This window comes from Myodes glareolus, chromosome 17, assembly GCF_982192425.1.
Source record: "Myodes glareolus chromosome 17, mMyoGla1.1, whole genome shotgun sequence".
Classification (NCBI taxonomy): Eukaryota; Metazoa; Chordata; class Mammalia; order Rodentia; family Cricetidae; genus Myodes; species Myodes glareolus.
In genome coordinates this window covers 47,138,848-47,155,936 of record NC_142042.1, presented here as the reverse complement: position 1 = coordinate 47,155,936, position 17,089 = coordinate 47,138,848, and the positions used below count along the sequence as shown (strand labels likewise).

At 39.3% G+C, this 17,089-nt stretch overlaps 1 protein-coding gene across 3 annotated transcripts in view; it reads left to right on the top strand.

The window, feature by feature from the left end:
* Vav3 (vav guanine nucleotide exchange factor 3) overlaps positions 1–17,089 on the top strand; it is a 316,005-nt gene that overhangs the window by 253,759 nt on the left and 45,157 nt on the right. For all 3 annotated transcript variants that reach the window (XM_048443543.3, XM_048443541.3, XM_085677808.2), the window contains exon 20: positions 4,830–4,966. In XM_048443543.3, the coding sequence (XP_048299500.3) occupies positions 4,830–4,966 (137 nt within the window). The remainder of the gene's footprint in view (positions 1–4,829; positions 4,967–17,089) is intronic.

Genomic DNA, 17,089 nt, shown 5'->3' with positions numbered 1-17,089 from the left:
TTTAAACTCTTTAAAAGTCCCCTGCAAGGGAATGCATGACCTAGTGTACGGTTGTTTCTGTATTCTGCCACCTGTGTGCTCTGAAGGCAAACCACAGGCTGGTGAGAACAGGAAGCTTGTTCTTGTTCTGCGTGCCGCACTGCGGAGCCCTCACAACACTATGTGAGTGAGTGAATTAGTTATGCCTGTGATCAGCTTCCTAGGATAAACCAAGCACCTCCTCTGACATCTTGTAGGACTAATTATATTTTAATGTGGCTGTGTTTATATTTTAAATCAAGACCTAGGGGTGAAAGGCTAGCTCATTACTGACAGCCTGTTTGTGTCCTAGGCCTCCTCCTTCTCTAAGTGACCAGCCTGCGGAAGCCCATTGCGTTCCGGCAGGGACCTCAGCATGGTGACTAGATATTAATCTGTATTAGAGCCACCACTCCTCCCTGGTTAGAGGACACAGTGCGGACGGATGCTCTTGCTTTCGCTGATGTTTATGGGTTTAAGTGAAAATTGCCAGTGAAATAGTTTTTAATCTGGCAAGTTTCTAATATTCTCCTGAGAATTAGCATTTTTACAAAGTGTTTAGAGGTCTTGGTGTGTGTCATTTCTAACGGTACTGATATCAGTTTTGGAAAGTTTCAGGTTCTCCTTTAAAAGCACTTGTATTTTGTTGTTGTGGATGTTATGTTTGTAACTTTAGAGTTGCATGTCCTTACATGTGTTTTGTTTAACTAGAACTTATGGCTGCCACAGGAGTTTGGCCATTGTAATGACGCCATTTCTTTGATGTGCTGAATTCATAAGGATGGTTGGGATCTTTTCTTTTAGCGTAAACTAAAGCACAATTACCAGTGTGTTCAAAACGTAAAGAGAAAAATTTGCCACGGGTTAAATATTTAAGGTTTTACATATTTGTTATGTAATAATTTGTTATATGGAATGAAGCAAGCCAAAATAAACATTTGGTGGGGATTTTAACTTTGGCTAAGCTATTTCACAATATTCCCTGAGATGGAGATAGTTAATTCTATAACGTTCCGGGAAGTTCCAAGATGGCCCAAATGTAGTTATTAAAATTGCACGTGGTTAGTTTGCTGTTAGTGCCTGAGGGCAATCGCAGGATGACTTCTCAGGCCTTGATGAGCAGCCCTGGGCTTGCACCAGCATTTCCAGTTTTTTAAAAATATTTATTTATTTATTTATTTATTTATTTATTTATTTATTATGTATACAATATTCTGTCTATGTGTATGCCTGCAGACCAGAAGAGGGCACCAGACCCCATTACAGATGGTTGTGAGCCACCATGTGGTTGCTGGGAATTGAACTCAGGACGTTTGGAAGAGCAGGCAATGCTCTTAACCTCTGAGCCATCTCTCCGGCCCCCCAGCATTTCCATTTTTAATAGTCCTAACCCAGACAGAGAGCAGGTAGCTCTGAATCCCAGAGAAGGAGCTTTGCTGAGTGAGCTGTTGATTTAAATGTAATGAAATGTATGGTTCTAGTCATCTTAAAAGAGAAACATCAACTGTTTGTTTCTGATTATTAGCAATGAGGAAAATTCTGTTTCTGCTTCGATGGTTCATGTTCTGTTTGTTTTTTGTTTTGTCTTTGTATTTCAGTAGCCCTTGATGTGTAGTCCGCCAAAAGAAAATATAATTTTTATTTTATTTTAGAATGTGGGGATTTTTCTTGAACAGTTTTTGAAAGGCTGATCTATAGAACAGGGATTTGCTTTCTTCGGAGTAATCCAGATGGAGGGAGGCAGGTCAATGAAGACAGGCCACACCGGGAGAGAATCTTTTAGTAAGACTGATGATAAAGTGGATGCCGCACAATGGCTGAGTTGCCATGGAGATGAGTAGGGCTTGTTCTGTCCTGGTCAGTTTTAAACAGAGTTTAGAACCTGTCTGTCAGGCTCTAGGTAGGAGAGAAGGGCCTCCTACTAAATCAACAGCAAATGTCTATTTCCAGGGCAAACGTGTAAATGTAACTCACTCTCTGTTCTTGATCTCGTTTATGGAGTGTGATGCCTGCTATGGCAGTAGATTGTGCTAAGTATCAAATTGATAGTGGAGTGCTGATGGGAAGATTTAACCTATTCCTCCTTTTCTTTCTAGTAAGATTTTAATCTCAATTACTGTGATTATGTTCATGGCAATGTTGCTGGGCCTTCTTTTTTTGGGGAGGGGGAGAAGGGGTCTTTTGGGAAGTACCCATTCTTCCCACCAGTGTTGAATGCCTGCAAAGAGCAATGTGACCATTTTCATCACGACAATTGGCCCTCATTTCATTTCTTTATCCTTTGATCTCTGTAGTTCCATGGCTCTAACAATAGACAGTGGTCAAATGGGAAATATTAACCCATCAGAGGCAAATAGCCACAGATTATTCTGGAAAGGACAAAATATATAAAGTCTATTATATCATAAGGTTACAATTATTCCCAAGGATAAAGCATGTCGGTTGAAGAACCCTGTACTTGTCAGTTGCTTTGTAGCTAAATCGAGACTTGTTACAACATACTTTTGAATATGACATGGGTGAACCTTCATCTGGCCAACTGAACACATTTTTATTTTAGGAGCAGGCTGAACAGCTTGTCTCTGTTAGTGTGCAATTAGATCAGCTGCCCTTAGGAAAGTAATAACTGAAAAGATAGGAGCTGGTATAAAGGAGGAGCAAATATCACTATGTTTTTATCATAACTACTTTGCAACATAGAGCATTTTCTTCATCAGTCCACGTTTATCTGTATTTCCATTTTAGGTGTTATTATTTTACATGTGTTATGGCAGTTCAATCTACATAAATAGACCCGAGGCAGCATCACTTTGGACCTGACTTCTCATGGCCTTGTGTCCAAACTGGAGATTTTTATATTCTAATCTCTAATGTATACTGAAGTAGTGAACTGCCATCAAAGTTAAAGAGAGTTTTTCTCTCAATATCTATAAGTATCAATTCATTTTTAGTCATTTCTTCTTGAGAATGTCTATCTTGGGCATGCTGACAATCAGAGACCTCTCATTATCATCAGGTGTCGCATAGACAGCTACTGTGAAAGTCACAGCTCTCCAATGGTCTTGCTATTTAAGGTCAGATGAGTTATTTCTGATTTAAAAACTAGTCTTTCTTGCCTTTAGCGTATTTTTTTTAAGTGGTAGAAAGTCAAAACTGCACAGGGAATTTACCAAACTGAATATTTTCCAAGCCTTGACGATTCAAAATTAAAACAGACGAAGTGCAAATCCGAGCCTAAAGGTGGGAAGACCCATTATGCAGGCCAGGCTGCAGATTAAGAATTCTACGTTCTACTAAATCCTTTTTCACATCCTGAATTTTTTCACATTGGTTTTGTATATGGGAGGTGTCGTAGTAGCAATTTAACAGACTGTAAAATAAGCTCTCTCTGCACTCCGGGCGTTTAGCATGTGGAAAGCAAGTCTGGTGAGTGTTTTGCCCTGGAGACCTCACTTGGGGTGCCGCTTTGGGGGGGGAAGATAATAAAGTCTGTTGTTTGTATTAGGGTGCTCCCTTATAATATCTGGGAGGGACACTCTCCATGGAAAATTAAAGTAGAATTAAAGTCACCATCCCTCCAGGGGTTCCGTGGCCCTGAAGCAAAGGGGAGATGTAGCAACTTATATTGTACCTCCAAAGTCATAGCAACTGAGCTGTAGTGGAGGGCAATCTGATTTCAGGCTTTACCTTCCCCTGACCGGAACGACAAGAATGCATTGAGTAACACTTTTGTTCTGCTTCGTTTATAGCAACTCGCCTGTTCTTGGTGGGGAGTAGGTAATAATTGAGAAGGGTTTTGAGATCTCTATAAACTCTTGTCTGGAACGTTCCATGTAGCCTTTTAGATGTAGCTGGGATATCCAGAACCAAACGACAATCACTGGTCCTCCATATACTGAGTACAGTGCTTCTACCGAGTCACCCCAGTCATTAGAATAAACACCCCTCAAGTATAATAATGAAGAGCTCGTGCCCCCAAATGGTACGAGATGGTGATGTTTATGAATGATTTCTCTTTCAGAAGGGAGCAGCAGCATCTTGAAATGAAAAGTGACTGTGAGGTTGTACATTGGTGGGCAGTATTGGTGCAATTAGCCCCCTGTATAATTGAAGCTGCCTGCTCTCTGAAATGAAATATTGAACCAAGGCCCTCATTGCACATGGAAGGAAATGCAAGACAGGGATGGATCTGTGTTTTTAATATCGCTGATGCTATTGGCTTAGACATGTTCTATTTGTTGGGTCTGTTTTGCAAGCCTAAATTTGAGCCCAGAGACTTTCTCCATATAAATGTCTCAAGAATTGCAGCCACACATCCATCACCTTTTTTCTTTGGAATTACAAAGATAACCTTAAGATAGGAGTCTTCTACTGGGCAGTGCGATACGTACATAGAAAGGGCGAGCCTCCTCAGTGATGAAATCAGCCAGTGCCCAAGAGGAAGGTAATAGGCAGAAAAGGTAGAACTGATGAAAAAATTGATTCTTTTCCAAAACGTGGTATGTTTTTTAAGAAGCAGGCATCAGCTGAAAGAGAATTTTTTTTTTCAACTGAAAAGAGACTGACAGCGAGGGAAGGAAAGGTATATAAAGGATCAGGGGAATAAGCATGTGTCTTATTCTCACACCATCTCAGGCAATGAGGAAGTTGAGAAGTATTCCATGTGTGGTACTTTGGATGTTTCCCTGAAGCTCGCAGAAGTAAACTCTTTAATGCTAATAGTGGACTTTACTTTTCCTTCCTTCAGTGCGCCTGTACCCTCCACACACCATTGTCGTTTCCACTGCAAACAGTGTGTTGTTTGTTTTCAGGTTTACCAAAGATGCAAGTCATTAGGAACTACACTGGGACCCCACCCCCAGCTCTCCACGAAGGACCACCATTGCATATCCAGGCGGGAGACACTGTGGAACTGCTGAGAGGAGATGCCCACAGTGCATTTTGGCAGGTACTACTCAGACGATAACCATTCTGTTCTAAAGGGTGATTGACTGTTGAATACAAAAGAAAACTCTTGCCTTTAAAAACTGATTGTGCACTTCAGCTCCAGAAACCTTACATGCGTTGGTAGGGTTATTTATTAAACTTGCCCATGTTGGCCACGAGTGTTTTAACACTAAAGAAAAACAGTGTCAGTGCTGTGAGTCATAATTACCATTTTTATTAAAAATTCATACTTGGCTGGAACGTTTTCCCAAACCTAGTACCTGTGGGTATGATCCAGCATGCATAACCTTCATATATTAAGGGTTCAATCCATGGAAGATACCTGACTGACTTGCCTGTAGCCATGTGGGGCCCTATTTGCCCATACCCACGCATAGTACCCGAAAACTTTTAGGGACTCTCTAGGCATTATTCAAAAGCATATGAAATGTAAGAGGTAATTGATTTTGTTGATATTTGCTGGTGATAAAACCTCTCTTTTCTAAAAAACCTACTTCTGATTTAGGTATTTTTGTTGAGGAAAAACATGCTAGAGTGTTAAGATTTCATGTAGCTGGCTAACAGAATGTTGTGGTTTGTTAAGAGGGCCTGTGTTTTCTATATGTGTAGAAATATTTACCAGTAAAGTTGAAGAACGTGCTAACTCTCTGCTGTAGTTGAGGATAACGGGGGAGGGGTTGAGATTAAGTAGGAAGGATGGCATGTGAGTGAAATTTGTTTATGGCCAAAGGAAAAGGACGCAGAGCAGAGAAGGACCGTGGGACAAGCTTGCCCACTGTGCACATGGCAGTGGCATCTGTCTTATTTATTTGAACTGCTCCACTTCACTTGTCACTCTTGTCACTCCAGAGTGCTCCTAGATCTAACACTACTGCCTCCATCATTCCTTCTGCTGCAGCCAATGGCTTTCCCAAAATCCGAACATTTTTCCCCAGTATTTTTCCTATCATTCATCATCCTTCCCAGAGTAGGAAGAGAAAAAAAATAACAAATTAAATATTTCAACTCTTAAATCCTTCCACCTAAACACAAAACAGCTTTATTTGTATGTACCAGCAAGGTCCCCTTATTCAAGACTCCTTTCTGTTTGAATTTTCTGTCCTAAATTTTCTTTCTTTTATTAAATTGATTTTTATTGAGCTCTACATTTTTCTCTGCTCCCCTCCCTGCCTCTCTCCTCTCATTCAACCCTCCCCCAAGGTCCCCATGCTCCCAATTTACTCAGGAGATCTTGTCTTTTTCTACTTCCCATGTAGATTAGATTCATGTATGTCTTTGTTAGTGTCCTCATTGTTGTCTAAGTACTCTGGGATTGTGTCCAAGATTTTTAACTTCTTTGTCAACTGGCATCTAGTCTATAGCATGTTTCTGTGTGTACTTTCCTCACGTTTCAAAATACGTAACTCAACATTTGTCTTGTTTGTTCTTTTGAATTCCTTCATTCCCTCACCCTCTGTCTCTTTCACTCCAAGCTAAAGTTGTTGGGGAATCAATGTGTACTCAGTCTTGTCTGTTCTTGTTCTGGTCACAATCTGGAACCCTGCAAGGTCTACGCCTAACTTGTATCAATAGTGCCACTTAAGAAAAACAAGAGCTTTGAGGTATATGATAAAGCATACATATTTGAAGTGTATAATTTGAGAACTTTTAATGTGTGTGTGTGGTGAGATCACTTTGATCAAGGTAATATATACATCCACCCATCTCAAGTATGTTTTCTATTTATTGATGATGCTCTTCTGGCTTTCACTTCATGCTAATGGAGGCCATAGGAAAACAACCTGTATCCTGTTCTATCACCTCCTGCTTTAGTCTCCCGAGACAGGGTCTTTCAGTGAACCTGGCACTCAGCTAACAGCTAGTGAGTCTCTTGTCTCCCCCTCCCACAGTGCTGCGGTTCCAGGTGTACATGACCTGCCCTGCTTGCTACATCGGTTCAGAGTATCTGAGCTCAGGTCCTCATGCAAGTGCTCTTCCCCCTTGGGCCACCTCTCCAGCCTACAGTTACTGTTTTTGTATTGAGTTTCTATGCTGTAACTAACTACCCTTGTTCCCAGTTAGGCTTAGAGTTTCCTTTATCGTATCCTATCAGAGGTTTTATGTAAACGACTATGTTTGCTTCATCCTTTCCAGTCTAGTTGCCTTTCAGTTCTTTTTCGTACCCCGTGGCAACGGCTATACTATCTGTAAGGTGTTAGGTGCCAGTGATGATAAGTGTATCATGGCTGTATTTCTGATCTGAGGGAAAGCATCAAGTTCTTTACTGCTGAGTATGATGTTACCTGCGATGTAGGCCGCTTTATTTAAAGTGCAAAGTAAATTTCTTTATGAGTAAAAAGCTGGCGGCCCTTATCTGATTTTTCTTCAGTGAGTTAAGATGGCTGGCCTTTTTTTTTTATAAGAATCTAAAAAAAAAAAAAAACAAAAAAAACAAACAAAAAGCAAAAAAAAAAGAATCTACATTTTATCTTTCATTAAATTTAATGGTCTGATGGTCATAATATTAACTGTTGATTTAGTATCTCAAGTCTGTAGTGGTGTCACCACACCATTATTCCTCTTTCTGGCTCCATTGTTTTCTCCTTGGATGCTCTGTTGGTTAAGTCTGATGAGTTGACTATGATGTCTACTGGTCTCAACATAGTAGAGACGATTGCTTCTCTCTCTCTCTCTCTCTATCTCTCTCTCTCTCTCATATACTAGATCGCTGCTCCTGGAATTATTCTTATTTTCTCCTCCTCTCACTTTGGTTTTAGTTAACAGTTTGAGAGTTTTGCTTTTAGGCTCTTAAGGTAACACATTTGTTTATGATTTGTGTATTTTATTTTGTTTTCTTTTTCTAACAGGCAGACAGTCCTGCAAGTTCTAAGCACTACTTCTGCTGCCTCCCTAGGCTCTGATCTACTTCATTTTACTTTTAGTAGGCTCAGAATGTTTTCATTTCTTCTTCTGGGATTTTAGAAAAGAGACTATTTGGTTTACAGGTATTAAGGGATTTTTCCAAATGTTCTTAATGTCTTTGCTTAAAAGATATTGATTGTCCCAGGTGGTATATAAAAATATAAAAATTATACAGGATAATAGCAACTTGTGATTTTTCTTTTTATGTATATATTTCATGGTATTAAAGTCAGGTTAAACAGTTATCTTTAGTATGTTCTTAATTTCTAATTTCATTTCATTTCACAAGAGAATATAGATTATATTATTTGACAATTTTAAATTAGTTAAGTTTTATTTTATGGCCCATAAAATGATAAATCTTGATAAACACTCTGTGTGGGCATACAAAGCATGTATATTCTATTTATAAGCAGTGGGATGTCATATAAGTATAACAATAACTGTTTATATTGTTTAAATATTATATATCCTATGGTTCTACAAGTACCCAATTTATCTACCTCTGACTCTCAAGTCTGACAATTTTGTAGATTCTGTCTTCCCTCTCACTTTCTTATGTATATATCTTGGTCATAAGTTTTTCTTTTTTAGCTTATAAATCACCTTCAAAGTATTTCTTCATCTCCATTGTAAAATTCTGCTCAAACTATGACACTTGCCCTGACACTTTTGTGTCATATGACATCTGGGGTTTTCTTTAATTTCTATTCTCATTTGTAGAATTCGTTTACTATAGACATCTTCCATACTCCTGCAAAATTCAGATATGATTCAACAATTTATTAATGCCTTTCAGTGTTCTTCTTCTGGCCACACAGTGTTGCTGTTTCTTTTCCCCAACAGAGGTGTTTATGAGCCGCAAAATCAGCGCTGCAGCCTTGGTGCTTTTGTGACTTCTTCTCTCATTGTTCTCTCATTTAGTGTAGCCCTCATCATTCTTGTGATAACTACCTTTAATTGTCAACTTTATGCAACATGGAGTCACCTAGGAAGAGAACGTTTATGAGGAATACTTTACAGTGTGTTGGCCACTGTATGTCATTAGGGAATGTGGGTATGTCATTAGGGAATTGTCTTAAGCCAGGTGATATATTAAACCCAGCCACTGTAGGAAGCACCATTCCCTAGTGAGGGGTTCCTGAACTTCTAAGAGTGGACAAGTCAAGCTGTTCAATACCAGCAAGTAAGTGAGCATGCCTATATTAGTCTCTCGCTGCTCTTGGGTGAGAATGTGATATGATTAGCTCTTTGAAGTGTCCACCTTGACTTTCCTACAATGATGGACTGTAACCTATAATTGTAAACTGAAATTTCAAAGTTGCCTTTGACTGGACATTTTATCACATTTATCCCAACAACATGAAGGAAACTGGAACAATCCCCATGTACTTATACCTGCTATTTTATGGCATCTCACTAAAAGCCCCACCTGCATTGGCTTTCTTACCCTGTCTACCTTCTCACTTCCATGCCAACTATCAGACAAAACTTGGCATTAAAAAAAATCCTTATAATAGTGACCAAAAAGAAAAAGTGCAAACAGCTCATGTTTATTTACAGTTTTTGGACACAAGAGAGATTTATAAGTACATTTTACATATATTAACTCATGTATTAGTAATGAGCATTCTGGAAGAAAAGAATTTATGTTTTAGTCCGTATTTTAAATATAAGCAGGCAGAATCACTGAGAAGTTGAGTAGTCTGCCCAAAGTTGCATAGTTACTGGGAAGAACTGGGAATAAAACCTAGAAATTCTTGACCCTGAGTCTAAGCCCTTAACTTTCGTGCTGTTCCGTGTCTTCCGAGGTCCTCTCACCACTGAATGAACTCATGCTGCCCCAACACACTTTATGACGAAATGGTTAGCACTGCAATATCCTTTATGCTGGTTGAAATGGGCTTTTTTTTCTCAGTATCATGAAGTTCCTGACAGTATTCTGGTCTATTTATACCAAGTAATGCCTCGTGGGTTCTCAAATTATTCTAGGTTACTAAGATGGCTCTTCTGCCTATTATGGTAGGGACATGATACTGAACAGCTGAGGGCCTACAGTGACTAGAATCCCAGGATGGACACTTGGGACTGGACATGTCAGGAACTTTGTGGAGGCTGTCAACCACAGACACCTCCTTGGGAACTTTTTAGACTTCTGTTCACCGTAGTGGTTTTAGGATCAGACTTTGCATGTTGCAGCTGCCTCCTGGGAATGGAAAAGCAGGAACTGTCTGACCTTAAGTTATACCCAGAGCTGGTGCAGTTGCTTCTGATGCTTTGCATTGTTTTAAGAATGGAACTCAGATACAGGAAAGGAGATTATCCTAATTGAATGCCCAGAGTCAGAGAGAGAGAGAGAGAGAGAGAGAGAGAGATCGACCCCTATAGAACACTCAGGTAACAGTGAACCACAGGCAGAAAACATTGTGGGGTTTGTCTGAGCAGTGCTAATAATAAACTCACTTGGTAAGCCGTCCTTGAGGATGCTAAAAGCCAGTCAATTTCTCATTCTAGAGACATCAATAGAAGATAGTGAAGGTAAACCCAAAATATTGGAGCTATCGGAGCATGTAAGTGGTACCTGAACAGTGATGTGCTTGAGACCACAGTGGAGATCCTGGGGATGTCTCAGCAGGACTCCTAGAAGCCTGCACAGTGTGTGCCCTCAGACATTTCACTCTGTTGAAGAGAGGATTGTAGACATCATGTTTTCCCAAGCAAGCTCTCTGGTCCCCATTTTCCCGATGCCTTAGATACATAAAGCTTAATTGTACCTTTTAAATTTTTATTCACTATTTTTTTTGCAGCACAGTAGGTTTAAGTGATGCTTTCAATATTTTTCATAATGTTTGTAGATTTATATTTATTCTTTACTTCATTTCCTACAGCATATTGAAAACAGGACCGTTCACACTCTGTTCCAGTTGACTTCATACTCTTTTTACTAAATTGTGCTGCCTTCTATTTTTTCTCGACAAAAAGAAAATTGTTATTAATTGTCACTTCCTCTTTAGTTGCCTGAATGTGTGAAAATTTTCTGGTGTGGTGCTAAAAGGGCATTGGAAATACTCAAGGAGAGTCACGAGATAAATGGGGAGAAGCGCTGAATGACAAAATTTGTCTATGATGGTTCCTGAGTGGGACGCAGACCTAATGGTGAGGAAGAAGAGTGGTTAATGCTTCGAACAGAGACCAGCTAGCAAGTACATTTATTCCCGCCAGCATTTATGCACTGAGTACTAGCTCTGAACTTCTCTGATCCCCTCACACTCCAGTATGAACCCTCATCGGTGTGACATTACGTCTCCCAAAATTTTAGAGGAATCTTGCATGCTTCCTACCAACTAGTAATAGGTTTATACTACAGACCTATTTTAAAAATTTACCTAGCTTTTCTGACTTAGATATAACATATGCCAGGTTTGTCTTAGGAGTACCTAGAAGTCATTTAAGGGATATTTATCTGGACTTATTGGGAGGAGCAGTAGCAGAGTGAAACATCCCAGAGGGAAGTCATTTACCTGTGACCAAATAGCTATATGGCTTGAGTAAGGTCTTTCAGTTACTCTAATAAGGTCTTTGAGTTACTTGCTTTTAGGTGTCACATAAGGTGGGCAGACAAGAGCTGTGTTCATAACACTGATTAAAAGCACCTGTGGGGTGCTTTATAATACCAGAATACAACCCTGTTTCTAAAGATTAGGATACAATGGGCTTGGTTTGAATCCAGGCTTGTATTAAGCCCCAAATAAATCTTGTTTGAGCCACTGAGTAGATGATCAACTTGGTATGATTCCATGGTAATTATGGTATTATCTCCAGCTTTTCATGTGCCCATTGAGTCAAAACCAACCTATTAAACATTGCCAAAACCCCAAGGTGTTTCAATGAACTCAAATTTTTGCCTAGGATAGAAACTAAATAAAGGGAATGTTTTCAAATTATTAACATTTAATAAAGATATGCTTCCCCAAACATGAAATTGACATATTTGCTTTCTGTATTTTAAAGATTGATTAGAGATGCTGCAAAGTCCTCAAGGAAGCTGTCATGATTAAATAAACTTTTGTTTTGCAGATTGGACACATGGAAGGTTCATAGTAGAAAACTGGCCAGTTTAATGTCATGTTTTATTTTTAAAAAACCCATTAGCATATTTACTCCTTATTGGTTCTCAGATATGATGAATATTTTGGTTGAGTTTTTTTTTTTAAGTTCTGTGTGTGCAGGTGTGTATACAGGGTCTCTATGTAGATATCTTGTTCATTTTCATGCTCAAAGAAAACAAATACTTTGTAGTTTGCATCCTTCAATATGTGCGTTCCTCTAAGGGATACATTTTTTTTTAATTACTTCAAGAATACAGTTTCACCCACCTCTTCTTGTACCTTGTCCCATTTCATTTGAGAGTATGCATAATTTACACCAGATAAGCAAGTGAAGTGCTTCCCTTCCTATGTTAGCACTTAGGAAATCAGAGATCCCTTTGCTGTATTTTACTGGCTGTTGCCTGCCAGTGTTGTGGCCTGAAATAGGTAAGTCTGAGTGCTTTAGCTTCATTACATGAAAAGTGGGGTGACTATGATCACTGTAAAGTAAATCAGTGACATCATAATGCAGTCATTAACCAGTATCCAACCATCAAGACAGGTCTATCAGTCTGTCCATCTGTCTATTTAGTCATCCATCCAAGTACATAAACATTGCCTACAGAGTTTAATTCACTCTGTGTTTCATATTGGAAGGATCAGAGACAATAATGCCACCAGTTTCTAACCCAAATGATCAGGACAGAGGATGCATTATTTTGAGTTATTTTTGCTAAGAGGTTTTCATAAATCCTGTTTTAAAACACACACACACAGAGGTTAGCTTGTAGATTAAAATTTGAAGCACTTACCACAAATGAATTTGCATTTGAATTTTTCAAAAAACTTTTGTGCTAGTTATGAGCTTTGGCCTAGTTGTACATTTTCAAGAAATTTTGCTTTCTAAGCTGCTTTCTCTTTCAAGCGAGTCACTTCACTCATTAATTCAGAAAGTCAGAGTTTATTGTCGACTGTCATGTTTTCCACACACGCCATGCCCAGAGCATACAAATCACTCTCCAGGATGTATCAGGGACTCTCTTTCTTTGAGCAGATATTAGTCTCCTCTGCCTTGTTATTATCCCCACAGTAATTTCTGTTGGAGTAAGTGGGCTCTCTGCATTCTCATTATAACTTCTTTCAAACAATGGGTTGTCAATTGAGCTGTGAAAATGCACTGTGTTCTGTCTTTCCTTCTAAGGGATTCATTTTGGCAGCGTCTTCTTCCTTTCTTTGTCTTTTCTTTTCCTTGAAAGCTATATAAAATTGTCTTCAAATGACATGAATAGCAAGTAGGAAATTGCCGTTTAGGATTGCATTTCGTGGCGCAGGTGTAAGGCGCCCCTGTTTTCTAAGAACATACAGAGCAATTCTGTTCACACCGTCTGACCGCTGACAGCGAACCTGTTGCTTTTAAGTGATATTGTATGGGAAGGCAGAGAATCTCTTGTGCTGGAGTGGCTTTTTCATGGGAGAAGTGTTTTCATAGAAAACATACAGATTATATTTTCAGAAAGCAGATGTAGGGAGGGGTAGGGGAGGGATGGAGGAGAGGGTGGGCAAGCAAATGTACCATCTGCGATTTCCATTACAATAGAGTGAGTGCTCCCTGTGTGTTTTCTTCTTAGTTTAAAAGATCTTGAGGCAATGAGGACCCTGTGTCCTAGATCATGGGGCTTTATTTGCTGCATTGTCATTTATGAATACCCGAATAGGCCACTGAGGGAATTTTGCAAGCTAATTGGAACTAAAAGGCAATTATAAGAATGGAATTGCAATCAGTGCCTAAACATACGTATTTTTATCCACAGAGAAAATTAAATAATGTAGAAAATAGCCGTGATCCCTCACAGCCACAACCCGTGCATCTCCATGATCTTTATTTTAAGGACTGAAAGTGTTTTTCACTCGTGTTCTGAGTCATTCATGGAGTACTCCACCAAGAGGGTAAATAGAAAGTCATGTTGTGGAGAGTTGTGGCTTTTGTTGTTGCTGTTGTTATGTTTATTGCCTCCTCTTCTGTCAGGTACCAGCAGCAGAATTAGAATTAAGGTCTCCTCTGTTCTTCTGGTCACAAGACTGGATGCTAGCCAAGTGGCAATTCGAGCCCCCCCCCCCTTTTTTTATTGAGAGAATCATTTTCTGTTTCTAACACCTAGGCCAATGAGTTTCCAAAGGCAGTTACTTTGGCATAAAACTTGAGAGGTAAAAATCATTGCTTAATGCATGTTTTTGAGAAAAGTTTTTGTTTTGATTTTACTTTTTTTTTGCCATGTGCCTCACTAGAAGAGGCCTGAAAAATCAATCAATCAATCAATCAATCAATCAATCAATCATGGGGTTCAGAAGTTCCTAGGTGGAATGCAACAATCATTTCACATGAAGCCAGAGTCAGTGAACCTAGAATTAAGGGCTCGTGAACAGGTCATGCATGACTTGGCCAAACATGTGTTTTCTTCCTGTTAAGCTAAGAGAAGAAAGAAATGAAAAAAGAATTGTCTGGGAAAATCTTCTTCCCGAGATGCATGCTTTCTCAAACCTCCATCCTTAGATATTTTACCTGTGCTTTCATCATCACCCTGTCTCATTTTCTTAGCTAAAACCTTCTTTACCATTATACGTTTACCCTGTATACTAAGGCCATTTTCTCCAGAGTTTTATTTAAAAATAGTTTTCTAACACACAACTACCACACTGCATCCTGGTCTACTTGGATAAAGCGCCACAGAAAATAAGAACCATCATTTTTATCTGTTTCTAGAGTCTAGAAGAAAATGTGTCTAAATAACTCTTCAGAGAGACTGTTCCCAGCATTTGTTTCTCATACATTTCAAAGTGATTTTTACCTCTGGTTTATACTTTATGCCACTTGGAAGATCCATAAAGTATTCATCTTGTCAGAGTGGACTCTTACATTCCTCGACTATAAAATGGGAGTGTTGACTTCTAAATGACTTATGGGGGTTTTATGAGGTTTTTAGGAAGCAAGCATGAAAAGAAATTGAAAGAGAAAGAAATTATATATCTGTGATGATTAACAGTTTAGAAGAACGTGATTAATTTTCCAGGAACAAGAAAATGATTATCTAGAATGTCATAATTATCACATTTAATTTTTATAAAGAGTTGCACTGACCATATGGGCTTTTGGAGACTATTTTGCCCTCCATATACCTATACTTGACCCCTGAAATTTCTTTTACTTTTTCCCTTATAATTATACAATAAAGTGAAAATGATAAGTTTGAAGGGAATGACTGATTTAAGTACAGCATTGGTGGAAACCAGGAGGCCCTTTCAGGGAGCTGGTGGCTGAAGAAGACCTAGGATAGCTCAAGGATTCAAGCTCAAGGGTGGTGTGGTGTGCAGTGAACAGTTTGCAGAGAAAGAACTTGGATCAGTGAGAACTTGCTGCAGTCTTAGATCAGGAAGGAGAAGGGACGTGCAGGGAGAAGAGAGAAGCTGAACACCCTGCAATTATGGAAGGTACTGTAAAGGATTAAGAAGACCACACTTTGCTAATAGCTCTAGAACGTTTCCTAAAACCGTGTGTTTTCTCTCTTAATCTAAAGATCAAGTGTCCATCTGTATCCAAGTCAGAGGTAAGTAGAAACATTAAAGAATTGTTTTTAAGTATTACCAGATCTCTTTTGTTAAGAGAACAGATTCCTAAATCCAAAAACAAACTCAACTCATTTCTTAGACGCTATAAGAAGTCAGCATCTTGGCCTCTGTGGGGACTGACAGGTATTTTTCCCTAGGTCAGATTCTTGCCATGAAAATATTTCTCTGTGAAGTCGAAGACTCAGTTGTAATCACGCAGCACCCCTGTTGAGTGTGGGAGCCCGGTGTTAAGAGCCCTCAGTTCGCCTGTGCTTCCACCCTGTCTCTCAGCTCTTGTATAGAATGAGAAGCTATCAAGGCAAAATTGAGCTTGTGTGTGTGTGCAGATAGAAAGCTATTCTTAGTTGGTCAGTAGATCCTATAATCACCAGACCTTTGTTTTGATAGGTATTTGCCTCCAAATATCGAGGATTTTGACCCTGAGAATCTTCATAGTCCCTAATTACAGGAAAGGAGAAATAGACAGCATCTGACTGTAATGGAGCCAGGACGGCCCTGGGGAGATGATTATAGATGATAATAGACATTAGTAAAGGCTTGTAAGAAACACTTTCCCTGGGTAATTGCCAACTGGCTTTGATTGAGTAGATCGTAAGCAGGGTTTGCAAGAATGTTTCCAAGTGTACAGACTATTATGGGAATTGCCAAAGCTCCTGTCACAGTGGGTGAGGTCCTAATTGTTACCTCTGGAGATGGACACTGTTGGTTAATTTTCTTCCTTGCATTTCCACTTGCATTGCTGAATACGGCACAGGACAAAGTGTAGGTTATCCTGAACTTTGAGGATGTTGCTACCATCTAAGTACAAATTCATATGCTTAGTCCCTTCTTAGTAGAAAGTCAGAGAGACTTTTAGGGATAAAGTTCTGAGAAATTCTGCCAACCTTTTCTTCCGTTATGTTACTACCGTGTAAGCTACATTCTCGCACAATTACCGAAAGACTGTGTCAACAAAAAGTACGTTCTATGGGCTGTCAGTCTGGAATTGCCTCTGGGGTGGCTGTTGATTGCACAGCGTAGTTCACTAGAGCATGAGCGCGTCCATCCCCTTAAGATGTTGGACCAAATGATTTATGAATTTGTAACTTAGTGAATTTTTGGTTATGATTTAAATTCCTGAAGAATCAGTGATCATATCTAAATCTTAACAGGTCAGTTCCATATACTTGAGTAATTGACGACTTCATACTGAGTCAAAATGAAAATTGGAGGAAATCCTTAACTTCTTTTAGTAAATGCTATCAGGTTAAATTACTGATCCCTACCATCCCTGATGAACAACTTTTGGATACAAATCCTGTTGTGGGTGACAACAATAACAAACTGGAAAACTGTAGAACTCATTGAGGGTGCCTAAATAGAGCATTTGACCCATACTGGAAACCTTGGGAATCCTTGGGACAGTTCTCTGCTTTATGGAAGAGAATATTGAAACTGAAAATGGTGAGTGACTCACTTATGATCAGAAGGGCAGGAACAGAATACCAGGCTCTAGATGCTCTGATCACAGC